This window comes from Leucopleurus acutus (assembly GCF_964270905.1).
Source record: "Leucopleurus acutus genome assembly, chromosome: 19".
NCBI lineage: Eukaryota > Metazoa > Chordata > Mammalia > Artiodactyla > Delphinidae > Leucopleurus > Leucopleurus acutus.
In genome coordinates this window covers 51,242,446-51,268,275 of record NC_139161.1, presented here as the reverse complement: position 1 = coordinate 51,268,275, position 25,830 = coordinate 51,242,446, and the positions used below count along the sequence as shown (strand labels likewise).

The window sequence follows — 25,830 nt, the reverse complement described above, 5'->3', positions numbered from 1 at the left end:
ACATGCTGTATATTGCACTTACTTTTTTGTCTCCCTTAATACATGTAAGTTCCATGGGGCTAGGAATTTCTGTCTACTTTGTTCCCTGATGTACTTCCAGTGCCTCAAACTGTGCCTGGCACCCAGTAGACATTCAACAGCTTTTGTTGAATGAATGTATGAGCACTAAAAATAGTTCAGATGGCTGGAGACAAGAGTGTCAAAAAGAAAAGAGGCGATGGCACAACAAAGTAAATGTACTTCATGCTACTGAATTGTACACCAAAAATGGTTAAAATGCTAAATTTTATGTTATTTATATTTTATTACAATAAAAAATTTAGAAGTAAATAAGAGATGTGATTCCAGACAGGTGGGCAGGAGTGAGTACATGAAGGGCCTTATAAACTATGTTACAGAGACAGGACTTTATCTTGAGAGTTAATTTTAAGTGGGGGATGGTCTGGATCATATTTCCAATTCAAAACACCAGCTCCAGGGATTCTCTGGTGGTCCGGTGGTTAAGAATCCATCTTGCAATGCAGGGGACGCTGGTTCAATCCCTGGTCAGCGAACTAAGATCCCACATGCCGCGGGGCAACTAAACCCAAGTGCTGCAACTACAGAGCCCACCCGCCACAACTAATGAGCCCCTGTGCTCTGGAATCCATGCATTCTGGAGCCTGCACACCACAATTAGAGAGAAGACCACACACCACAACGAAAGATCCTGCGTGACACAACTAAGACCCTACGTGGCAAATAAATAAATACTTAAAAAAAAAAAAAAACCACCAGCTCCAGCTGCAGTATGTAGAAATAGTATGGCAGGTTCATAGGAGGACTACTCCACACAGTAACAGCAAAATACACATTCTTCTCAAGCGCACATGCAACATTCTCCAGGATGGACCATAGGGTAGGCCACAAAAAAGTCTCAATTAATTTAAAAAGGTTGAACTCACAAAATATTCTCCAACTAAACTGGAGTGAAATTAGAAATCAATAGCAAAAGGGAATTTAGAAAATTCACAAGTATGTGAATTTTCCTAACCAACCACTGGGTCAAAGAAGAAATCACAGGGAAAATATTTTGAGGTTAGTGAAAATGAAAACAAAACATACCAAAACTTGGGATACAGCATAAGCAGTGCTCAGAAGGAAATGTGTAGCTATGAATGCCTATATTAAAAATGAAGAAAGATCTCAAATCAACAGCTTAACCTTCTACCTTAATAAACTAGAAAAAGAAAAGCAGGGAATTCCCTGGCAGTCCAGTGGTTAGGACTCCCCGCTTCCACTGCATGGGGCCTGGGTTCAGTCCTTGCTTGGGGAACTAAGATCCTGCAAGCCACGTGTCACAGCTGAAAAGAAAAAAGAAAAGAAAAGAAAAAGGAGAGCAAACTAAATCTAAAGAAAGGAGAAGGAAGGAAATAATAAAGATTAGGGTATAAACAAATGAAATAGAAAACAGAAAAACAATAGAATCAACTAAAACAAAAGTTGGCTCTTTGAAAAGACCACTAAGATTGACGAACCTTTAGCTAGACTGACCAAGAAAAAGAGAGAGAAGACTCAAATTACTAAAATCAAAAATGAAAGAGGGGATGCTGTGGAGCAACTAAGCCCATGCACCACAACTACTGAGCCTGCACTCTAGAGCCTGTGAGCCACAACTACTGAGACTGTGTGCTGCCACTACTGAAGCCTGTGTGCCTAGAGCCTGTGCTCCACAACAAGAGAAGCCATCGCAATGAGAAGCCCGCACACCACAATGAAGAGTAGCCCCCGCTCGCCACAACTAGAGAAAGCACGCACGCAGCAATGAAGACCCAATGCAGCCAAAAAAAAAAAAGAGTTTATAGAAGAAAATACAAAAGAGTATTAAAAAAAAAAAATGAGGGACTTCTCTGGTAGCGCAGTGGTTAAGAATCCGCCAGCCAATGCAGGGGACACAGGTTCGAGCCCTGGTCCAGGAAGATCCCACATGCCGCAGATCAACTAGGCCTGAGTGCCACAACTACTGAGCCTGCGCTGTAGAGCCTGCAAGCCACAACTACTGAGCCTGCATGCCACGACTACTGCAGCCTGCGTGTCTACAGCCTGTGCTCCGCAACAAACAAAAGCCGCTGCAATGAGAAGCCTGCACACCACAACGAAGAGTAGCCCCCGCTCGCCACAACTAGAGAAAGCCCGCGCACAGCAACAAAGACCCAACACAGCCAATAAATAAATAAATTAAAAAAAAAAAAAAAGAAGAAAGAAAGAGCGGGTGTTCCCTGATGGCTTAGTGGTTAGGATTCCAGGCTTTCACTTCTGTGGCCCGGGTTCAATCCCTGGTCAGGAACTGAGATCCTGCAAAAAAAAAAAAAAAGAGGAAACATTACTAACGATCTTACAGAAATAAAAAGTATTATAAGGAAATACTGTAAACAACTGTAGGCCAATAAAGTAGATAACCTAAATGAAATGGACAAATTCCTAAAAAGACACACACTACCAAACCTGACTCAAGAATAAATACAAAATCTGGGACTTCCCTGGTGGCGCAGTGATTAAGAATCTGCCTGCCAATGCAGGGGACACAGGTTTGAGCCCTGGTCTGGGAAGATCCCACATGGAAGATCCCACATGTCGCGGAGCAACTAAGCTGCAACTAAGAAAAAGCCCATACGCAGCAATGAAAACCCAATGCAGCCGAAAATAAATAAATTAATTAACTTTAAAAAAAAGAAAAGAAAGTGAGAAGACAGTCCATGGAATGGGAGAAAATATTTGCAAATTGTATGTCTGATAAAGGTGTAGTATGTAGAATATAAAAAGAACAATTAGGATTATGGGATTAACAGATGCAAACTACTATACATAAAATAGATAAACAACAATGATTTACTGTATAGCACAGGGAGCTATACTCATATATCTTGTAATAGCCTATAATGGAAATATATATATATATATATATATCTTAATCACTTTGCTATACACCTGAAACTAACACAATATTGTAAATCAACTATACTTCAATTTTTTAAAAAGTTTGATGTTGGGAGTTCCCTAGTGACCGAGTGGTTAGGATTCTGGCCTTTCACTGCAGGGGCCTGGGGTTTAGTCCCTGGTGGGGGAACTAGGATCCCACAAGCCACGCGATGCGGCAAAAGAAAAAAAAAGAAAAGAAAAAGTTTGATGCTTTGCTCGTGAAGGGGAAAAAAAAAACCCGCATAACTCAACAATAAAAAGATAACCCAATTTTAAAACAGGCAAAGGACTTAAATAGGTATTTTTCAAAAGAAGATATACAAATGGTCAATCAGCGCATGAAAATATGTTCAATGTCACTCATCACAGGGAAAAGCAAAAACAACAACAACAACCCCACAAGATATCACTTCACACCCACTAGGATGGGTAAAATTAAAAATGCACCACAAGAATTAGGAAGTGGAGAAATCGGAATTCTCATTCATGGCTGGTGAGGATGTAAAACGAGGCAGCTGCTGTGGAAAAGCTGTCAGTTCCTTAAAATGTTAAACAAAAATTTACTAAATGACCTAACAATTTCACTCCTAGTATATACGCCTAAGTATATACCTAAGAGAAATGAAAACATAGTGCGGTCATTCTAAATCGGAGACGCTCAAATCTATCCTGAAGCCTCTTTGAATCGCAACTCCGATCAGTCCCGCGTATACCGATAGGAACGTAGTTTTTCCAGACGGTTTGGATCTGTTTGTTGTTTGGGTTTTTTTGTTTGTTTGTTTCTTGTTTCTTTGCCACCCACGCTGCCATCAAGCTCTCACGGTCGCAAAGAAGGTTCACTACACATTTCTTTTCCTTTCTGCCGTCAACCGTGGCGCAGCTTCGCCCCCAGAAGGCCTCAGAGCACGACTAAAGAGGGTGACGGAGCGCTTTACGACAGTTGCTTTGTGGCCGTACCGGAGGAGGAAGATGGCGGCCACCTTAGTAGCTGCTCGGGGAGCGCGGCCAGCACCAGCCTGGGGGCCTGAGGCCATTACCCCCGACTGGGAAAACCGAGAAGTCTCAACAGGGGTAAGGAAGGACTCGGGGTTCACGAGATGTGCACAAGGATTGAAGCGATGGAAAGATAAGGCTGGAGTGGGTTGGGAGAACTGGAGGGGCGGGGAAGAGAGGTGGTCTGTGTGATGCTGTCAGGCAGGGGAGGGGTATCCTAAGGACGCAGGAGTGGTGTGGGAGGAGGTGGAAGGTAGGCTGAAGCGTGGAATTCTGGAATCTTGCAGGACGAAAGCTTAAGGTCAGGGTGGGCCTTTGGGAACTTGAAGATTGAATTTTTGGTATTCTGCGGGTTATTGAGAACCCCATGAGATTTGACGATGTGTTGGTGGCGCACGACTTTTCTTATACTCTAGGGACTGGATAGACGGATCATTAAGGTTTGTGTATGCTGGAGAATATGGAGAGGCCCAGACTCACCCCTTTCTCCTCTTTCTCCAGACCACTATCATGGCCGTGCAATTTGAAGGGGGCGTGGTTCTAGGAGCCGACTCCAGAACAACCACTGGGTGAGCTCAGGACAGATATGTGAAAGGTCTTCTTCCCGTCTTTCCCTTCCTTCCTTCCTTGCCTGCCAGCCCATCCTTACTCTCCATAGACTACTGTGGGAAGGGAGGTTTCGCCCCTCCCGGGAGATAAGGATTTGTTCCAGCATCTACTGCTTCGTAGTTCTCTTCACCTTTTGGTGAACTTCTTGCAAAAGTTTGTTCTCCAGCCTGCTTCAGTTTAGATGAGAACTAACAGGAAATACTGGAATTCCTGTTGAGGGACTGGATGGTAAAAGATGAAAGTGGGAGACAAGTGGGGTCCTTCCCTCACTATTCTGCTATCCTGCAGGTCGTACATCGCCAATCGAGTGACTGACAAGCTGACCCCTATTCACGACCGTATTTTTTGCTGCCGCTCAGGCTCAGCAGCTGATACCCAGGCAGTAGCTGACGCAGTCACTTATCAGCTTGGTTTCCACAGGTACTTGTGGGCATTGGGGGAGCAAGTATCTGAAAGGAGTTGGGACCTGAGGAGCGGAATAGTCTGACTTCCAGGTCCTGACACTGCCTTCCCTATGACTCCCTTCACCCTCTAGCATCGAGCTGAATGAGCCTCCGCTGGTACACACGGCAGCCAGCCTCTTTAAGGAGATGTGTTACCGATACCGAGAAGACCTGATGGCAGGAATCATCATTGCGGGCTGGGACCCCCAAGAAGGGGGGCAGGTCAGATACCACCACCCCGAGAACATTGGAACCATGCCTTTCATTCTCTCCCCACCGCAGGCATTTTCTAGTTCTCTTTCCAGTCTCTACATCACTTACTATTAACTTTTCACATACCAGTTCCGCAGTGGACAGGCGAACATATGTGTGTTGTGGGGAGGGTACAAATGGTGACACTCTTCTCCTCCCTCCATCTGGCAGGTGTATTCGGTACCCATGGGGGGTATGATGGTAAGACAGTCCTTTGCCATCGGGGGCTCCGGGAGTTCCTATATCTATGGCTATGTCGATGCTACCTACCGGGAGGGCATGACCAAGGAAGAATGTCTGCAATTCACTGCCAATGGTGAGAACTGTGGCTTCTGGGTCTGTGAGCATAAATCCCCATACTCGAGCCAGGTCAGCGTTCCTCTTTCCTTGCCACGATCCCAGCATCTGACTCCAATCCCAACTCTCTTCTTTTCTCCACAGCTCTCGCTTTGGCCATGGAGCGGGATGGCTCCAGCGGAGGGGTGATCCGCCTGGCAGCCATTGCGGAATCAGGGGTAGAGCGGCAGGTACTTTTGGGAGACCAGATTCCCAAATTCACCATTGCCACTTTACCACATCCCTGAATCCTAGGATTCTAAGATACAACAAGAGACATCCCATACTGATGACAAAATTCAATAAATAGTTTGTCAGTGAGAACCTGTGTGCTTTGGGGTTCTTTTCTTAACCTCAAGCCTGAACTTCTCTGGCCCATTTCTGTTTGTATAAACCACTGCCCTGAGGGAGCTGGAGAGGACCCTTCTCCAGGCCATCATGCCCCACACTTTCGTTACCATATCCAGGTCTCTGTGACACTAGTGTGGTTGGTGTAGGGGCTCCCAGCAAATGACCCACTCCCCTCCCTGTTTAAGCCTAAGGGGGAACTCAGAATTCTGAGAGAGACTGGAGTCACCTCCCCTCAGCCTGCCTCCTGCCTCCTGGGAGGCTACTGGCCCTAAAGTCAGAAGGACTCCACATGTCCGACCCAGGTTCACAGTCCCCTCTCTTCACAGTCACCTCTGTCACCTCATCTTGTCAGAAGCAGCAGTGTGACTTCTTTGGCTTTTGGGAGGAAGTTGGACCTTGGTGCACATGGAGTTTAAGTTTGACCTTGAGTGGGAGAGGGCGGCCACTGGGAGTGCTGTGGGTTGGCTCCAGAAGCCACCATTCCCATGGGGAGGTGATGGGAAGTTACCTTTCAGCCCCCCGGATGAGAAACTGAGAGCTGGCTCTGGCCCCTGCAAGACGGTCCCCACTCCAGCCAAGTGCTCATTGACAGTGACCAACAGTCTTGCCCTAATCTACATTTCTCCAGTCTATGGATAAGGGAACTGTGGAAGCCACATTTGAAAACCTGGTTCTAGAATATAATCCTACCCTGGAGGATTTCGGGGGGTACAGAGGAGGCTTCCTAAGGAGTTGGTGAGGTCCTGAATTACGTGAAGAAGGATCTCTCACCCCAAATGTGTGTCTCAAAAGAACCAATGCAGAACTTTTGATTTTCTGCAAAACCTGTTCTCCCGGTCCTCCCTGTCTCAAGGCATCTTTGATTCCTCTTTCCCTTGTACTCCAAAATCCTGAGAACTCTACATCCCTCAACAGAAAGGCCTTTCCTGGCCACTTGAATTTTAAGAAACACCACCCTCCTCCACCCTGCTCTCACATTACCTGTTTAATTTTCTTCGTAGCAGTACTTACCACTGTCTCCTATTACCATGCTTATTTATTTATTGTCTGCCTCCCCTACCAGAAAGCAGATTCAGTGAGAAGAGAGAATTCCTTGTGCTTGATTCACTGATATATTTTCAATGCCTGGCAGGGAGTGGACATTTGATAGTCATTGAACGAATACGCTCCCTAGCCCCATCTGCTGTCCTGCCTACCCCGCACCCGCTCCAAACTGCTCTCACCACACTCAACTCTGAAGCTTGATTTCAGCAAACCTACCTCCTGCTAGGCACACCTGGGCGCTGCATGAGATCAGCTGCCTCCTGTTCCCCAATCCTGCGTCCTCACTCCCACCTCATGCTGCACTTCCCACCTCAGCCCCATAACATCCCTGGTGTCGTGGTCCCCATCTCCTCTCCAAAACATGCACATACACACAGCACTTGGCAATTCTCAGTGTATTTAATAAGAAGGTCATGAGGGATCTGAGGGAGCTGGACACTGGGATGACTGAGAAGGCGGGGGAAGGAAGGTTGCCAAGGCCTCCTGGAAGTTCAACCCTTGGTTGTCCCCTTCAAATGGTGGAGTCGTTGGCCGATGCTATGTCATGCAGCTGGTGGCGGAAGGAGAGACGGGCTTTCCTGCTGAAGTAGGCGCCAGACCCCAGGGACCCTCCCTCAGCCACGATGGAGGCTACAGCTGGGCTGGGATCTGGATCTGGGGGGGCAGCAGCTGGATCCAGGCCTAAAAGGGAGATTGGAGGGGGAAGAAAGGAGTTGTGTGTCAGGAGGAGGAAAGAGGCCAGGGAACCTAGGGGGTGAGTGTCGCTAGCATCAGCAGGGAGAGGAGAAGGGACGTTGGCAGCAGGGCTGGCTTCCCTGGCCCGTGACCTATGCACTGGACACGGGGCCACACTCAGAAGGGCCCCCATGCTTGGTGTAATGCTCTGCTGTCACTGTCTTGAAATTCTTAATAATTTTTTTAATAAGGGGGTCCCACTTCTCCATTTCGCACTGGGCCCTGCAAAGTGTTTAGCCAATCCTTTGGCGAAGTGATAAATCCACCTCCCGCCCAGGGGGCAGATTATCCTTTTCCCTTCCCTGATTTGAGCATTTATCTTTCTCCCCAGTGCAGTTTGTCTGTCTGCCTGGCAGCCCACCTTTTCCTCTGTCTCCCCCGTACCTGCTCCTCTTTCAGTCCCCCGCTGTCTCCGGCACCCACACCATGGGAAACACCATGCCCCCTTCAGATCCATCTCAATAATGGACGAGACTGGGATGCAGACAATGGCCAGGAGCACCCTAGGAGGGGTGTGGTTTCCAAGCCCCTCCACTGTGGGCAAAACTACCACTTAGCCTCAGACCGCCTGGTGATTACAGGCGCCAGGAGATGGAAGGGGGAGAAGAGGGAGGAGGGAAGGGGTGGGGGATCCCCCACTCAAACGCCTATCCTTTTGTACCCCCTTAATTTTGGGGTCGTCTCTGATCCCCATGGAGAAGCAGGAGGAGACTAGGAGGGGAGGCATGGTAGAGACAGACACACAAGTGCCGGCACAGACAGACGCAGTGAAAATTCATCGTAGCAATGCCAGACGACAAGGGTGCCAGGCTGGACCCTGCTGGAGATTCATTTGTATTTTATTTTATTTTTTGTTAATATTTATTTATTTATTTATTTGGCTGTGCCGGGTCTTAGTTGCGCCATGTGGGATCTTCGTTTCCGCGTGCGGGATCTTTTAGTTGCGACCTGTGGGATCTAGTTCTCTGACCAGGGATTGAACCCGGGCCCTCTGCATGGGGAGTGCAGAGTCTTAGCCACTGGACCACCAGGGAAGTCCCTCATTTATATTTTAGAATGAGATTCATTTGTATTTAGAATGCCCAAGATGTAAAAAATTTAAAGAATAGTTTATTTTTTTAGAACAAGAAACTTTACTAGTTAGGGAAATGTTATGTTCTCAAATGGTCCAGTAGCTCTCGACCCCTTTTATGAAAATAGTTGTAATTGATTAATTATGCTGTGCCAGGTAGATTCTAGGGACTTTTACGTTATCTCACTTGATCGTGTCAATGATTTGTGTGTGTGTGTGTGTGTGTGTGGCCACGCCGTGCAGCATGTGGGGTATTAGTTCCCGGACAGGGACTGAATCCATGCCCCCTGCATTGGGAGTCTGAACCACTGGACCACCAGGGAAGTCCCTTTTTCTTTTTAACGTCAATGATCTTTTGAAGTAAGTGTTATTATTATGCTGATCTCAGAGATGAGGAATCAGAGGCACTGGGAGATTAGGTAGCTTGCCCAAGGTCACACAGGCAGTTATCAGAAGAGCAGTACTTTCCCTCACCCTCTTCAGTCTGACCCCAGAGTCCACTCTGTTAACTGCCACACTGAGCTTCCCAAGCATGTTCCTGACAGGTATTGCCCTCGGCCAGGTTTAAGGCAGCCAGAGCCCGGGCTGGGAGCCTCAAGTCCACAGTATGCTAACCAAGGACTCTAAATGCCCTCCAAGAGCTATATTATCATTCCCTAAGGGTATCATGATGTGCGAAAGGTTGGAAAGCACTGCTGACTATGCTGCCTGACTGAAATCTGTTATTTTATTTTATTTCTTTTTAAATTTAATTTTTATTTTATATTGGAAAATCTGTTTTTTAAATTAACTTTATGGAAGTAAAAATTTACATACAATTTAATGCACACATCTTAGTGTACAGGTCTATGAGTTTTGACAAGTGCATACACCCATGTAATCACCACCCGAATCAAGATATGGGACATCTCCATCACCAAGTTCCCTGTGTGGCCTTTACTCTCCCTCTTTTTCCCCACTCCCTGCCACAGGCAACTACTGATCTGATTTCCATCACTATAGATTGGTTTTTCTGTTCCAGAACTTTATATTAATGGAATCATATAGTACTACTCTTTTGTGTACGCTTCTTTCAGCATAATGGTTTTGAAATTCACCCGTGTTGTATGTATTAACAGTTTGTATTTTTTGTAATAACAACTTTATTGAGAAATAATTCATGCACCATAAAATTCACCCTTTAAAGTCTACAATTCAGTGGTTTTTCACTATATTCACAGAGGTGTGCAACCATCTCAGCTAATGTTATAACCTTCTCATCACCCTCAAGAGAAACCCTGTACCCATTAGCAGTCACTCCCCTGTCCTTCTCCCCAGCTACTGTCCCAGCTATGGTCTCTTTGGATTTACTTATTCTGGACATTTCATAGCAATGGAATCATATGATATGTGGTCCTTTGTGTCTGGCTTCTTTCGCTTAGCATAATGTTTCAAGGTCCATCCCTGTTGTAGCATGTATCAGTACATCATTCCTTTTTATGGCTGAATAATATTCCATGGTAGGGATACACCACATTTTGTTTATCTATTCATTACTTGATGGACATTTTGGCTTGTGTCTACTTTTTCGCTATTTGAATAATACTACTGTGGACATTCATGTACAAGTTTTTGTGAGGGCATACATTTTCAGTTCTTTTTGGCATATACTTAGGAGTGGAATTGCTGGGCCACATGGTAACTCTACGCTTAACATTTTGAAACTGTTTCCGAGGTGGCTGTACCATTTTACACTGTATTCATTTTTATTGCTGAGTAATAGTCTACAGGCCACAAATTAATCAAAATAAAAACCTCTGCTTTTCAAAAGGCACCGTTATTTTATTTATTTATTTATTTTGGCCATGCTGAGTGGCTGGGCCCCAGCAGTGAAAGAGCCAAGTCCTACTGGACCAACAGGGAATTCCCAAAAGGCACCATTATTTTAAAAAAACAAGGCACATTCTGGGTGAAAATATTTGCAATACATATATCTGATGAAGGATTTGTATCCAAAATATATAAAAAACTCTTACAAATCAATAATAAGACAAATAACATGGTTTTTTAAAAAATTAGTGAAAGAATTGAACACTTAAAAAGAGATATAAAAATGGTCAATAAGCACATGAAACATGGTCAACATCATTAGTCATCAGAGAAATGCAAATAAAACTATGATGATATACTATTTTACACTTATTAGCATGGCTAACACTAAAAAGATAGACAATATCAAACATTGGCCATGCTGCAGAACAAATGGAATTATCATACATAGATTTTGGAAATGTAAAACACAACAACCATTTTGGAAAACAGTTTGGCAGTTCCTTTTACCCCCTATCTTAAAATATTTCACTTATTTAAAAAGTGCTTTTTCAGAGTTGGAGGAATCAGGCTCCCTGACTTCAAACTATACCACAAAGCTACAGTAATCAAGACAGTATGGTACTGGCACAAAAACAGAAATATAGACCAATGATACAGGATAGAGTGCCCAGAGATAAACCCACACACATATGGGCACCTAATTTATGACAAAGGAGGCAAGAACATACAATGGACAAAAGACAGCCTCTTCAATAAGTGGTTCTGGGAAAACTGGACAGCTACATGTAAAAGAATGAAATTAGAACACTACCTAACACCATACACAAAAATAAACTGCAAATGGATTAAAGGCTTAAATGTAAGACCAGACACTATAAAACTCTTAGAGGAAAACATAGGAAAAACCCTGTTTGACATAAATCACAGCAAGATCTTTTTTGACCCACCTCCTAGAGTAACGGAAATAAAAACAAAAATAAACAAATGGGACTTAATTCAACTTCAAAGCTTTTGCACGGCAAAGGAAACCATAAACAAGACAAAAAGACGACCCTCAGAATGGGAGAAAATATTTGCAAATGAAACAACAGACAAAGGATTAATCTCCAAAATATACAAAGAGCTCATGTGACTCAATATCAAAAAAACAAATAATCCAGTTAAAAAATGGGCGGAAGACCTAAATAGACATTTCACCAAAGAAGACATACAGGTGGCCAAGAGGCACATGAAAAGATGCTCAACATCACTAATTATTAGAGAAATGTAAATCAAAACTACAATGAGGTATCACCTCACACCGGTCAGAACGGTCATTATCAAAAAATCTAGAAACAATAAATGCTGCAAAGGGTGTGGTGAAAAGGAAACCTTCCTGCACTGTTGGTGGGAATGTAAATTGATACAACCACTATGGAAAACAGTATGGAGGTTCCTTAAAAAACTAAAAATAGAACTACTGTATGACCCAGCAATCCCACTACTGGGCATATACCCTGAGAAAAACGTAATTCAAAAAGAGACAATGTACCACAATGTTCATTGCAGCACTATTTACAATAGCCAGGGCATGGAACCAACCTAGATGTCCACTGACAGATGAATGGATAAAGAAGATGTGGCACATATATACAATGGAATATTACTCAGCCAAAAAAGGAAAGAAATTGAGTTATTTGTAGTGAGGTGGATGGACCTAGCGTCTGTCATACAGAGTGAAGTAAGTCAGAAAGAGAAAAACAAATACCATATGCTAATGCATATATATGGAATCTTAAAAAAAAAATGGCACTGATGAACCTAGTTGCAGGGCAGGAATAAAGAGGTAGACATAGAGAATGGACTTGAGGACTTGGGGTGGGAGGGTGAAGCTGGGGCGAAGTGAGAGTAGAATCGACATATATACACTACCGAATGTAGAATAGTTGCCTGGTGGGAAGCAGCAGCATAGCACAGGGAGATCGGCTCAGTGCTTTGCCATGACCTAGAGGGGTGGGATAGGGAAGATGGGAGGGAGGCTCAAGAGGGAGGGGATATGGGGACATGTGTACGCATGTGGCTGATTCACTTTGTTGTGCAACAGAAACTAACAGTATTGTGAAGCAATTATAGTCCAGTGAAGATCTATTGTTTAAAAAGTGCTTTTTAATGACCATTTTAAAATAGGCTTTATTTGTCACTTTCTTCACCCTGCCTCTATATAAATGTGTGCAATTAGAGATCAAACAAGTTTGGCTAGTTTCTTAAAAAGTTAAAACGATGGAGCAACTCCACTCCTAGCTATTTACCCAAGAGAAACGAAAATATACTGCTACACAAAGACTTACCCAGGAATGTTTGTAGGAGCTTTATTCGCAGCAGGCAAAAACTAGAAACCACCCAAATGTCCATGAAGAAATATCCATCAGCCCACTCTTCCATCTAGAAGAGATAAAGAAATCTACTTTAAAAAAAAATGAAATATTTTGTCTATTAGAACCTGAAATTCTTCCTGTTTCCCCTTAGACTGTTAGTTTCAGAAGCGCAAGTCCCGTGATAGTTTTGTTCACTACTGTATGCTCAGAGTCTGGCGCGGAGCAAGTGCGCAGTAAGTAGTGAATGAATGAAAGGATGCAAGCTTGCGTACGTTAATGAATTTGTGGCCACCAGCCCTCGGGCCTTCCGTCATTCCTTCCATCTACAAATGCCAATGCGGTTCTCAGCCGGCCCGGGAAGGGGACACAGCCAGGTCCCTGCCGCGGAGGCGCGTCCCGCCTGGGGCCCTGGCGGGATCGGTGGCCGGAGAGGCCCCGGGGGGGCCGGCGTCCGAGCGGAGGAGGGTGCGCAGGGCCGAGGGCCCACAGGGAGGAGCGGGCCTGCACGGACCGACGGCGCGGGACAGACTGACAGCCCGGCAGACGGCGCCGCACCGATGCACGGGGAGGGAAGCGCCGTCCCGCAGAGCCGAGGGCGGCCGCAGCGCCCAGGCCGCACGCAGGACTGCAAGGACAGGCCGAGGGCGGCGGGGGCGGGACAGGACCGACGAGAATCCGGAGGAGGTGAGGCCGGGGGCCGTCCCGCCCCCAAGGGCAGGCCCTGAGCGCCCGCCCCGCCCTGGCCCTCTGGGTTGTGGGCTCCCGCTCTGACTCTGCTGCGCTGCCTCCGGCTCGGCTGCCCGGGTGAGGGGGCCGGGGATGGGGCGCCGCGGAGGTGCCGGGCCCAGGAAATCGGGCGGGGACGGGAATGAGCTTGGGCTGCGGGTCCTCCTGACTCAGCCTCATGCTCAGATTTCGGGGTTTCCCTCCCGGGCGGGGAACGCATAACTTCCTCATTCCCGCCTGGACCCCTTCTTCCAGCTGGCTTGGCCTGGCTGGAGCCCCGGTGGCTCGGGACCCCTGGCAACCCCCGGGGCCCCTCCCCTGGCTTCTGCTCTGCCCCACTTCGGGGCCATCCGGGCCTGGCCGGGTGTTCCTCGGCACCCTGGTTACGGGACGGGAGGCGGGACTCAGGCATTCTGGATGCAGGAAGGATCGAGATAGGGGATGGAGATTAGAGGCGGGTTGGCAGGACGTTGCAGACCGATGAGCCATAATCAGAGAGACGGGGAGTCAGCGGGAGCCAGGTGGGGGGTAGCGGGGGAACCTGTGGGAGATGGAAGACCGTGGGGTGCGATGGGGGGCAGGGTTCTGCAAAGCAGGTCACCTTCCTGAGGCCTCCCCATATTCCTAGGATGGCGGCGACCTCCGAGAGCCTCTTCCCCTCTGGGGGTGACCTGGACTCCAGACAGTTACAGATGGAGCCCGATGAGGTGGACACTCTGAAGGAGGGAGAGGACTCAGGTACACAGGGAGGACGCCTTCAGGGAGAGGAGGAGGAGGGGGCTTAGACCTCCTGGAGTCCACATTCTTCCACTTTCTCTCCTGTCAGCTGACCGGATGCACCCCTTTCTGGCCATCTACGACCTCCAGCCTCTGAAAATTCACCCCTTGGTGTTTGCCCCTGGGGTTCCCGTCATAGCCCAGGTGGTGGGCACTGAAAGATACACCAGTGGATCCAAGGTGGCTGGGCTGGCACCAGGGAGGGGGCTAAGGGGAGGGCTGGCCAGAGTGGGGGCTGCCACCCAACCAGGGGACATCCATTCAGTCAGTTCCTCACTCCCCCAGGTGGGCACCTGCACTCTGTATTCTGTCCGCTTGACTCACGGTGACTTTACTTGGACAACCAAGAAGAAGTTCCGTCATTTCCAGGAATTGCATCGGGACCTCCTGAGACACAAAGTCTTGATGAGTCTGCTCCCTCTGGCTCGGTGAGGGGGACAAGACTGCCTCCTGTGAAGGGCAGGTGCCCCCTCACCGCGGGGCAGCATGGGATGTCACGGCCCCAGCCCCCATTGCTGCTTTCCGTCTGTCTCATCCCCAGACCACAGCCTTTCCTCCCCCAGCTGCTTTCCTCCCCCAACTCTGGCCACTGGGCCTGCTCCTCTGACCCCGGTTACCAGGAAACCTTCCCTGCTCAGCTCTCCCTGTCCATGGTTCTGGGCCAGTATCTCAGCAGGGCTGGATGCCCAAAGTACCCTTGGCAGCCTCCCACCTTTTTCTGTCTCCATCCTCAGGGTAAGGGGCATTCCTTCTGCCAGCCCCTCGCCTCCTCCAAGACCCCACCTCCAGTGCTTCAGGAACCTAGGCACCCATCCTCCCATCCTCCTATTGACCCTCCCTCATCACTTCCACAGCTTTGCCGTTGCTTCTTCTCCAGCCCAAGAGGCAAACAACAGACAGATGCCCTCTCTACCCCGGGCAAGTCCTGAGGGCTCCGCCAGACATGCATCCAGCAAACAGGTGGGACCGGACACCAGGTCCTCTGGGAAGGTGTTTGGGTGCAAATGGTTCTGGTCCCATCTGTCTCTCCCTTTTTCCCGTCCCTACTTCAGAAATACCTGGAGGATTACCTCAACCGCCTCCTGACCATGTCTTTCTACCGCAACTACCATGCCATGGTAAGGTCAAGAGGTTGGTGCCAGGTCTCTTGAGATGGAGCAGGGGGCAGAGGACCAGGGTCGGTAGAGTCTGAGGGGCTGAAAATAAGCGTCTCTCCTCTGGGCCTTTTTCTTCCTCTGCAGACAGAGTTTCTGGAAGTCAGTCAGCTGTCCTTTATCCCAGACCTTGGATGCAAAGGACTGTGAGTGTCTGACACCCCTCACCCGCCATCTGCCAACATCTGGATCTCTCCCTGGCTGAGAATAGGGAAAGAGCAGTGCACAGCGGGCTGGAGGTCTGGATCCCTCATCCAGCCTCATCCAACATCTCTTCCTGGTTTTTCCCACAGGGAGGGGGTGATCCGGAAGCGCTCAGGTGGCCACCGTGTTCCTGGCCTCACCTGCTGTGGCCGAGACCAAGTTTGTTATCGCTGGTCCAAGCGGTGAGGCCTGAGCAGAGCCGCTGGGCAGTGGGTGGGGGTGAGGAAGGAGATGCCAGGGGCATGGAGGAATGGTCAGAGCCCTTCCACTCCAGGTGGCTGGTGGTGAAGGACTCCTTCCTGCTGTACATGTGCCTCGAGACCGGCACCATCACATTTGTTCAGCTCTTCGACCCTGGCTTCGAGGTACAGGTGGGGAAAAGGAGCACAGAGGCACGGTACGGGGTCCGGATCGACACCTCCCACAGGTAAGGCCTCCCTGGTGTGGACAGACACCTGGTGAGTGAAGAGCCAGCCTGGGACCCTAAGAGGAGTTACGTGGAAGAGACCATGGAAGAAAGGAAGGCGTTCCCACCTCCCTGGAGCCGGCCATGATTTGGAACCAGAGAACTGTTCTAGTCAGATGCTTGGGGCTGCTCTTAGAGGCTGGGCGCAGAGAAAGAGAGTTGAGTATAAGCCTGGGGGAAGGACTTTTGGTGCAAAAGATAGGGCACTGCATTCATCCATTTATTCATTCAACAAACTTAAGGGACTTCCCTGGTGGTCCAGTGGTTAAGATGCCATGCTTCCACTGCAAGGGGAGCAGGTTTGATCCCTGGTCATGGAACTAAGATCCCACATGCAGTGCAGCATGGCCAAAAAAAACCCCAAAAAAACAAACTTAAGTGGCTGGCACGATACCAGGCGCCAAGGACCCAACTGTGAATAAGGCAGATACACTCCCTGTCCCTGTGAAGTCAAGTAGGGACTAAGGGAAGAGGTGGGAAAGAGGTGATAGCTAACGGGGAGGTTTCTGGGCCAGGCCAGAGGTGTGGAGGGTGAGGATTGTGGTCCACCCATTGTTCCCGTCCAGGTCCTTGATTCTCAAGTGCAGCAGCTACCGGCAGGCACGGTGGTGGGCCCAGGAGATCACTGAGCTGGCCCATGGCCCGGGCAGAGACTTTGTACAGCTGCACCGGCACGAAAGCTATGCTCCACCTCGGCCTGGGACCCTGGCCCGGTGGTGAGACACTGACATCCTTTCTGAAATCGTCAGTGGCCTTTCCGACCTCCTTGGTTTCTCTGAGTCCTTGATCCTCTTTATCTCCTCTGACCCCTTCTGACCTCAATAAACTCCCCCTTTGACTTCTCAAATTTCCCTGACCCCTTGACCTGTTTAATCATGCTGATCCCTCTGATTTCCCTCTGATCTTTCTGAACCCCAAACTGGGTAATCTCTGACCCCGACCTCTCCGACATCCTGTGACCTTTTTAACCTCCTTTCACCACACTGACCCTCTCTGTTCTCAGTGATCTAAAATGTCTCTGATTTATTCGTCCAGTTAATAAACATTTTCTGAGCACCCACTATGTGCCAGGTCCAGTGGCAGGGATAAGACTCAGTAGGTGATTCAGTCCCGAAACAATGGGAGTTTGCCACGCTGGTGGTAGGTATAGGGTACCAAGCACAGAGGAGGGGCATCTGCCCCAGCATAGGATGTCAGGACTGGCTTCTAGAAGGCAGTAACCCTGAGGTTAACCTTAGCAAGATAAAGAAAATGGAGAAGGGCAGTCCGTGCGGAGAAGCTAGAAATAGCCCATCGAGTTTGGGAACCACAAAGACCGACCATTGTTGCAGCGTGAGGAGCAGTGGTCAGTAAAGAGTCTGGGGGTCGCAGGGTCTGATCAGTGCCTCTCCCACTAAGCTGAGGGGGTTAACCTTTATCATAGGCAGAGAGGAGTCATGGAAAGAATTTTTCTTGGAGGTGGTGTTGAGATTTTTTTAATTGGAGTATAATTGCTTTACAATGTTGTGTTAGTTTCTGCTGTACAACAAAGTGAATCAGCTATACGTATACATATAACCCCATATCCCCTCCCTGTTGAGCCTCCCTCCCACCCTCCCTACAGGGAGATCAGCTCAATGCTTTGTGACGACCTAGAGGGGTGGGATAGAGATTTATTAATTTATTTATTTATTTTAAAAATTTATTTATTATTTATTTTTGGCTGTGTTGGGTCTTCGTTGCTGGCTAGCACTTTCTCTAGTCGCAGCAAGCAGGGGCTACTCTTCGTTGCGGTGCGCAGGCTTCACATTGCGGTGGCTTCTGTTGTTGCGGAGCACGGACTCTAGACGCACAGGCTTCAGTAGTTGTGGCACACAGGCTCAGTAGTTGTGGCTCGCGGGCTCTAGAGCACAGGCTCCGTAGTTGTGGCGCACGGGCTTAGTTGCTCTGCGGCATGTGGGATCTTCCCGGACCAGGGCTCGAACCCGTGTCCCCTGAATAGGCAGGAGGATTCCCAGCCACTGCGCCACCAGGGAAGCCTGAGATTTATTTTTTAACATAAGAACTGATCATAGCTAATACTTATGTAGCACTTAGTGTGTGCCAGAAACCATTCTGAGTGTTTTATGTTTATGAACTTACAACAGCCCCGTGAAGCAGGTACAGTTGTTATATCCACTTTACAGGTGAGAAAACTGAGGCAAGGAGAAGTTAAGTAACTTGTCAATGTCACACACCTTGTAAACAGTGGAACCAGGATTCAAATCCAGCTAGTCTGGGTCAAGACCCTGCTCTTCACCATCAAACAGGACTGTTAGTTATTAAAAGTCTAACAATACGGAAACATATTAAGTAAAAAAATTAAAGTTCACTGCACAAGCCTTTACCCCCTGGCCCTTAGTTCTTCTCTACACCCCCTCCCCCAAATCCCATTTTTCTCCCCAGAAGTAATCCTGGTGATAGTTTGATATTTATCCTCCCAGATCTTTTCCTGCATATTTTCATGTGCTTAGCATATATGTTACTTTTTGTTTTAATGTAAATGAGATCATGCACTCTCTGTTTTATTTTTTTCACTTAACACGTATCAGAGATTAGGCATTTACATTATTTCCCACTTTCAGTCTTATAAACGATACTACAATGAACATAATCTTTGGTTAAGCACTTAATAGGATGTCTTCCTAGATATAGAATTACGAAGTGCATTTAATGGTATCGGGGGTATGTGGATTTAATATTCTGATAGGTAATACCAAACTGTCCTCTAAAAAAGCTATAAAACCAATGTATATTCTCACAAACTATGAGAATACTCACTTCCCCATATGCTAATATTGAATGTAACCTGCAATTTTATTTTTTGCCAATCTAGTGAATTTAAAAATTGTTATTCATTTTAATATCAATTTCCTTGTTTAGTGGTGAAGTTGAACATCTTTTCATCTATGATTGGCCATTTTTTTTTGGCCGTGCCGTGCAGCTTGTGGGACCCTGTTCCCCAACCAGGGGCCAAACCCGTGCCCTCTGCAGTGAAAGCACTTTTCTTTGTTCAGTTGGCCTATATGTCTTTTTTTTTTTTTTTTTTTGCGGTACGCGGGCCTCTCACTGTTGTGGCCTCTCCCGTTGCGGAGCACAGGCTCCGGACGCGCAGGCTCAGCGGCCATGGCCCACGGGCCCAGCCACTCCGCGGCATGTGGGCTCCTCCCAGACCAGGGCACGAACCCGTGTCCCCTGCATCGGCAGGCCGACCCTCAACCACTGTGCCACCAGGGAAGCCCCCTGTATGTCTTTTTGTTATTGATATGTTGGAACTCTTTATATGTGATGTATTAATCTTCCCAATCTTCAGTCATTTTCTTTGGTTTGTTGTGTCTTTTGTAGTTTGTAATTTTATTTAGCTCGTACTGGCAAATTTATCCCACTTTGATATATCTGCTACTGTCTGACCTCTCTGATCTCTCTTGGTCTTTGACCCTGCTGTCACCTCTGACCCATGACTGTCCTCCGGTCTTCACTCTCCAGAGCTTTCTGGCTTCTGACTCCCCTGACCTCCTTGGCTTGGCCTCCCCCCAGGTTTGTGAATGGGGCAGGTTACTTTGCTGCTGCAGCTGATGCCATCCTGCGAGCTCAAGAGGAGATTTTCATCACAGACTGGTGGTAAGTGGGGAAAAAGCCTGAGCAGGAAGCGGTAGGATAGGGCCTGCAACACATCAGCTTATGGGTCAGAAAAGGAGTGGAAGGGGAGGAGTGACTGTTGTCGGGAGCTTAGCTTGCCCTTACCCGCTGCCCTGAATCCCAGGTTGAGTCCTGAGATTTACCTGAAGCGTCCGGCCCATTCAGATGACTGGAGACTGGACATTATGCTCAAGAAGAAGGCGGTGAGGAGAGTGGTTGGGCCAGAGGGGAAGCATGGTGGCGGGGTGGCCTGTGGGTGGAGATTGGTTAGAAGGGACTGTAGCATGGGGGAAGGCAGGGAATCTGAAACTTGAGGAGGAGGAAATATGCCCATCCTGGCTCAGTGTCTGGCAAACATCGCTGCCTCCCCTTCCCTAAGGAGAACTGACACCTCCCTGTTCTTGCCCTTCCTCTACCTGGTATAGACTTTCCTCCCAGTATCCATTACACTCTGTTGTGTTACTGCAGGGTGGACATGTCTGTCTCTCTCCCTGGGCTGATTAATATCACTAGTTCCAATACAAGGCATAGTGTCTGCTATGTTGGGAGCCTCCATAGATGTTGATGGGTGGGAGGAAAGATATGTGGGTGATGGAGAGTGGGTGGGCGAATGGATGGGTAGATGATGGAAAGGGAGATAGATAGAAGGACGTGAGGTTGGGAAGGTGGATCAGTAGGAGAGTGGGTAGGTAGATGGATGAATGATAGATGGTAGATAAGGGGATGAGTAAATTTTGGGGAAAATGGGTGGATAGATAATGCTGGCTAGGTGGGTAGATGTGTGGATGGGTGAGCAGATAGATGATATTCAATCTGGGTTTGCTGTAAGCATCAAAGCAGGGTGTAAGTGGCAGAGCTTTGAGGATCTCCACGCAGGGAGGAGGAATATACAGGAATCCTGAGCATGGGGAAGGGTTTGGGGGGCTGGGAAGGGGGAGGAATATACAGGAATCCTGAGCATGGGGAAGGGTTTGGGAGGGTGGGAAGGGGAGGAATATACAGGAATCCTGAGCATGGGGAAGGGTTTGGGAGGGTGGGAAGGGGTCCTTCCGAGAGAGGCATTAGGATCTGATTCCCTCACTGACCACCAGGAGGAGGGTGTCCGGGTGTCCGTACTGCTGTTTAAGGAAGTGGAGTTGGCCTTGGCCATCAACAGTGGCTATAGCAAGAAGGTTCTAATGCTACTGCATCCCAACATAAAGGTGACTCTCAGGCCTCAGAGACCCCTTCCCTGCAGCCCTCCTCACCACACTTTCCCATCCCCGCAACCCTCCCTTTTCCTGAACATCTCATCCTTCCGTCTTTCCATTCTCTCCCCCAACGCCTCCTCTTTCTTCTCCCACCTAAGCTCACTCTCCTGAACTCCCCCATACCTGCTCCAGGTGATGCGCCACCCAGACCACATGACTCTGTGGGCCCATCATGAGAAGCTCCTGGTGGTGGACCAAGCAGTGGCCTTCTTGGGGGGGCTGGACCTCGCCTATGGCCGCTGGGATGACCTGCACTACAGACTGACTGACCTTCGGGACTCCTCTGAGTCAGCTGCCCCCCAGGTAACCCCCCAAGGCCTTCCTGAGCTCCCCCAAACTCAGCTAACCTAAATCCACACCCCTTCCCGGCTCCAGCCTTCCCCTCCAGTCATTCCAAGCCCGCACTCAGGGTTCCTCGGCCTTTCTGGGACCCCAAGAACCTGCTTTGAATATACTATGACCCGGTCCCCTCCCCATGTCCGTTACCCACCCCTCCCCCCATTCCTCTAGGGATTTCAAATGCATCTGAAGGGGAGGACCGGGGAATCAAACTCTCTCTGCTTCATTCTTACTCTGTGTGTCTCTCTGTCTCCCAATCTCCCAGTGCTCCTTTCTTCTCTTTGGCCTGGCTCCTTACAGCCCCATGACCTCTCCTTGCCCCTGGCTTGGGTGTGTTCCCCCTACAGCCTCCCACCTCATGCTCAGACCCTCCAGCTACACCAGACCTCTCTCACAACCAACTCTTCTGGCTGGGCAAGGACTACAGCAATCTTATCACTAAGGACTGGGTCCAGCTGGATCGGCCTTTTGAGGGTAGGGGGTCCCCTTCCTCCAAAGGCGGTGAGAGCGGGGAGCAGGGGTAGAAGGCAGGGCTGGGACTGCGGGTGGGATGAACTGGGTCAAGGGTAATGCACCCTCCTCCTCTCTGCCCCAAGTGTCCCCAAGAGACCATCCCTGACCTCTCCCCTGACTCTCCTGGGACCCCCAGATTTCATTGACAGGGAGACCACACCCCGGATGCCATGGCGGGACGTCGGGGTGGTGGTCCATGGTTCACCCGCCAGGGACCTTGCCCGGCATTTCATCCAGCGCTGGAATTTCACCAAGGTGCTCGATCCCTCCCATGAGGCTGGAGGGCGGGAGGGAGCCTGGGGCAGCTCGTCACCTCCCTCTGACTCTGCCATCCCTCTTCCTCAGACCACCAAGGCCAAGTACAAGATACCCAGGTACCCCTACCTGCTGCCCAAGTCCACCAGCACCGCAAACCAGCTCCCTTTCATGCTCCCGGGAGTGCAGTGCGCCACCGTGCAGGTGAGGCTCCGACTTCAGCCTGCCCTCGCCTCCCTCCCTTCAGCCCAATGCCCCGGCCCACTCTCCCTGACCTGAGAGCCCCCGCCAGACCCCTCCTCTCCCGGGCTCAGGAGCCACATCATATTCGCCGTCCCCCCCCCCAGGTCTTGCGGTCAGTGGACCGCTGGTCAGCGGGGACCTTGGAGAACTCCATCCTCAATGCCTACCTGCACACCATCAGGGAGAGCCAGCACTTCCTCTACATTGAGGTCTGACCGGGATGAGGGTGGGGCAGAGAACGGAGGGGACATCCCAGGGGAGAGACTTAGGATGTCAGTGGCATCAATCGTTGAGGACTGGCATAACTGGGCCTGGAGAAATGCAGAAGCCTGGGGCCAGGGCCTGGAGCCTGGGGCTGGGGACGGCAGCGGGGAGCTGAGGGCAGGGGCTGGGGCCGGACTGCTGATGTCTCTCATTGGTCCCTGCCCCAGAATCAATTCTTCATTAGCTGCTCAGATGGGCGGACGGTGCTGAACAAGGTGGGCGATGAGATTGTGGACAGAATCTTGAAGGCCCACAAGTAAGATAGACCAGCCAGAGTGTGAAGATTGTGGGCGTGGTTTAAGCCCAACTGGATGGGTGGGGCTTGGGGGAGAGGTCACACCTCTGACTCCACCCCTCCCCAGACAGGGGCAGTGCTTCCGAGTCTACATGCTTTTGCCCCTGCTCCCGGGGTTCGAGGGCGACATCTCCACAGGTGGTGGTAACTCCATCCAGGCCATTCTGCACTTCACTTACAGGTGACCCCCGCCCCCCCTCAGCCAAACTCTACCTCTCCATGGCCCCATCCTACCTATGCCTCCATCCTGACTCCGTCCTGATCCCTTCTTGCTAGACTTTTGAGGTCCACCTCTCTCCTGACATCCCCCATCTCCTCCCCAGTCTCCACTTCCCTCACCCATTCTCTTCCCTCAGGACGCTGTGTCGTGGGGAATATTCAATTCTACATCGCCTCAAAGCAGCCAGTGAGTGCTGGGAGCTGGGGGTTCAAGCCCTGGACCCCCGGAGAGGGGGCAACTGAGGGACTGGAGCCCCAGGGATGGAGGGAAGGAGGCTATCACTCCTGCATGCTTCTGGGGCTACTGCCTGAGCCCGCAGGTGGCCTTACACTGCAGAGAGAAGTATATAGACCAGGGCTTCTGAAGTGAGGAGGTAGATGGGACAGGGCTCTGTCTGCACATGGAGAGTACCTCTCCTCACTCCCCTTCCCCCCATCTCTTACTCACAGTGGGGACAGCGTGGCGGGACTATATTTCCATCTGTGGGCTTCGCACACACGGAGAGCTGGGTAGGCACCCGGTCTCAGAACTCATCTACATCCACAGCAAGATGCTCATTGCAGATGACCGGACGGTCATCATTGGTCAGTGCTGGATCTCGGCCCCCGGCAACGAGAGGAGGGTGGGGAGAAGCGGAGCAGGGCCCAGCCAGGGGCAACGGGATGGAGGTGGGTGGTGGAGAGTGCAGCTGAGGCCCAACTGGGGATGGAGGCCAAAGAAGGCGTGTTGCCCCCAGGCTGGTTCTTGGGTAGAGGTGATGGGGTCTCCTGGGCTCAGGAGGACGCAGTGTGTCCCGCACCACCCACCAGGCTCCGCAAACATCAATGATCGGAGTTTACTGGGGAAGCGGGACAGTGAGCTGGCTGTGCTGATCGAGGACACGGAGATGGAGGCATCCCTCATGAATGGTGTGGAATATGAGGCGGGCAGGTTTGCCTTGAGTTTGCGGAAACACTGCTTCAGGTAGAGCCGGGGTGGGGTGCTACAGCGTGGTGGGAGAGGTGGAAAGGGGGAGGGTCTGCCTTTTGAGCAAGTGTGAGGATAGCTTAGAGGTAGTACTGGATTTCCCAAGAGGCAGACTCATCCAGCTTAAGGTACCGGCAAAGCAGGGATACCGAAAAAATGAGAAACAAATATTTCAAAAGTAATTTGGTGTATCTTTTAAAGCATTAAAGTAGTCGCCAAAGTAGAGACAAATTAAAGCTCTGTTGGACTCGTTTACGCTTATTGTACTGTTTAACATTGCTTCTATTTTGAAATACCTGGGTAGGCACATTATAATTTTCTGGTATTCAGGCTTTCAAAGGATCTTAATCTGGCCCTGCTGGCACCCCTTTCTCCCGCAGCGTGATTCTCGGGGCAGATGCCCGGCCGGACCTGGATCTCCGAGACCCTGTCTGTGATGACTTCTTCCAGTCGTGGCAAGACACAGCTGAGAGCAATGCCAATATCTATGAGCAGGTGGGCAACGGGGGTGGGCAGGGGTGCTGGCAGGGGGAAGTTCATGGATTATCCTGTCTAGGGTGGGATAGAGAGGAGCCCCCGCACAGCCATCCTCATAAGAGGATGAGGGTCTGGGGACATCATGGGATTCAGTGGCTCAGGGTCAGTGTAGAGGGATATGGTGGGCATGAGGGCGTCTAGCCTAGTTGGGCTTGGACTCTTGGGCAGTCTCCCCAAGCCTTATTGGCTTCCATGCCTCTCGCCCACAGATCTTCCGCTGCCTGCCGTCCAACGCCATTCGCTCCCTGCGGGCACTCCGGGAGTATGTGGCCGTGGAGCCGCTGGCCACGGTCAGCCCTCCCTTGGCCCGGTCTGAACTCACCCAGGTCCAGGGCCACCTGGTCCACTTCCCCCTCAAGTTCCTGGAGGATGAGTCTTTGCTGCCCCCCCTGGGGAGCAAGGAGGGCGTGATACCCCTAGAAGTGTGGACATAGCTGCGGCTCCAGCCCGGGAGAGGTCACCAGCCGCTGGGCTCTACCTCATCTGGCTCCCTGCCCCCTCACCCTGAGCAGCGAGGGCAGTGCCTTTGAGACCTGGGGGAGGCAGCCATCCCCGGAGGGAACTAGAGAAGTCACAGAGGACCCTTTCTTGAGAAGTAGCCAAAGAGGACACTCTCAAGCCCGGGCTGGGGAGGCAGGAGAGGGTCCAGAGAAGTTCATCCTCCTCGCTGCCCAGTTCAAACCACTGCTACAAAGGAGAAGCAAAACACCTGCCAGGATGCCTGGGGCCAGCCTCCTACTCCAGGAGGACCAGATTCTGCCCTAGGCCTTCCCATCTCTCCCTTCCTCTTCCTGCCCTTGAACGCCCTCCCTGCCCCAGGGCCTTTCCCGGTTCATTACTGCCAAGGTGGAGGGAAGGATGCAGCCGCTTCCGGCTTCAGTGCCCATGGTGGGGAGGGGACGGGGGGGGTGGGGGGATGCACACTAACCGCCCCCACCAGCTGATGACAGGCACTAACTCTGTATCAGTTCAATAAGCGTTTCATAAATAAAAGCCTAGAAAAGG

The 25,830-nt window shown here is 49.9% G+C and overlaps 3 protein-coding genes across 5 annotated transcripts; 2 read left to right on the top strand and 1 right to left on the bottom strand.

Annotated features, from left to right (window-relative positions):
• Positions 1-3,920: 3,920 nt before the first annotated feature.
• On the top strand, positions 3,921-5,889 carry PSMB6 (proteasome 20S subunit beta 6). Its single transcript, XM_082859865.1, has 6 exons — positions 3,921-4,029; positions 4,453-4,520; positions 4,849-4,980; positions 5,096-5,225; positions 5,427-5,571; positions 5,697-5,889. Exons 1-6 carry the CDS (start codon positions 3,928-3,930, stop codon positions 5,837-5,839), a joined length of 720 nt encoding a protein of 239 aa, XP_082715991.1. The 5' UTR covers positions 3,921-3,927; the 3' UTR covers positions 5,840-5,889.
• A 1,518-nt stretch (positions 5,890-7,407) lies between these two features.
• On the bottom strand, positions 7,408-8,178 carry LOC309976251 (uncharacterized protein C17orf114; the record flags this gene model as incomplete). Its single annotated transcript, XM_082861830.1, has 2 exons — positions 7,408-7,667; positions 8,106-8,178. The coding sequence occupies 2 exons, from the start codon at positions 8,176-8,178 to the stop codon at positions 7,498-7,500; spliced, it is 243 nt and encodes an 80-aa protein (XP_082717956.1). The 3' UTR covers positions 7,408-7,497.
• Positions 8,179-14,299: 6,121 nt separating this feature from the next.
• PLD2 (phospholipase D2) lies at positions 14,300-25,830 on the top strand (the record flags this gene model as incomplete). Of its 3 annotated transcripts, none has more annotated exons than XM_082861140.1 (24): positions 14,300-14,423; positions 14,512-14,642; positions 14,748-14,890; positions 15,317-15,422; positions 15,515-15,580; positions 15,704-15,762; positions 15,910-16,002; positions 16,095-16,247; positions 16,853-17,002; positions 19,842-19,925; positions 20,068-20,146; positions 21,035-21,145; positions 21,326-21,496; positions 21,880-22,006; positions 22,182-22,300; positions 22,391-22,504; positions 22,648-22,752; positions 22,975-23,063; positions 23,170-23,283; positions 23,459-23,508; positions 23,772-23,906; positions 24,132-24,285; positions 24,669-24,783; positions 25,035-25,830. In XM_082861140.1, the coding sequence occupies 24 exons, from the start codon at positions 14,315-14,317 to the stop codon at positions 25,257-25,259; spliced, it is 2,802 nt and encodes a 933-aa protein (XP_082717266.1). In that variant the 3' UTR covers positions 25,260-25,830. The 3 variants fall into 3 exon arrangements, with proteins under 3 accessions (XP_082717266.1, XP_082717265.1, XP_082717264.1); XM_082861139.1 differs by having other exon boundaries at positions 14,315-14,423; positions 24,132-24,252; XM_082861138.1 differs by having other exon boundaries at positions 14,315-14,423; positions 23,426-23,508.

Excerpts from the sequence above, each read along its gene's own strand:
- PSMB6 (XM_082859865.1), top strand. The coding sequence starts at position 3,928 with ATGGCGGCCACCTTAGTAGCTGCTCGGGGAGCGCGGCCAGCACCAGCC. Across the intron at positions 4,521-4,848 it reads GACTCCAGAACAACCACTGG|GTCGTACATCGCCAATCGAG; the intron begins GTGAGCTCAGGA and ends GCTATCCTGCAG. Across the intron at positions 5,572-5,696 it reads TCTGCAATTCACTGCCAATG|CTCTCGCTTTGGCCATGGAG; the intron begins GTGAGAACTGTG and ends TTTTCTCCACAG.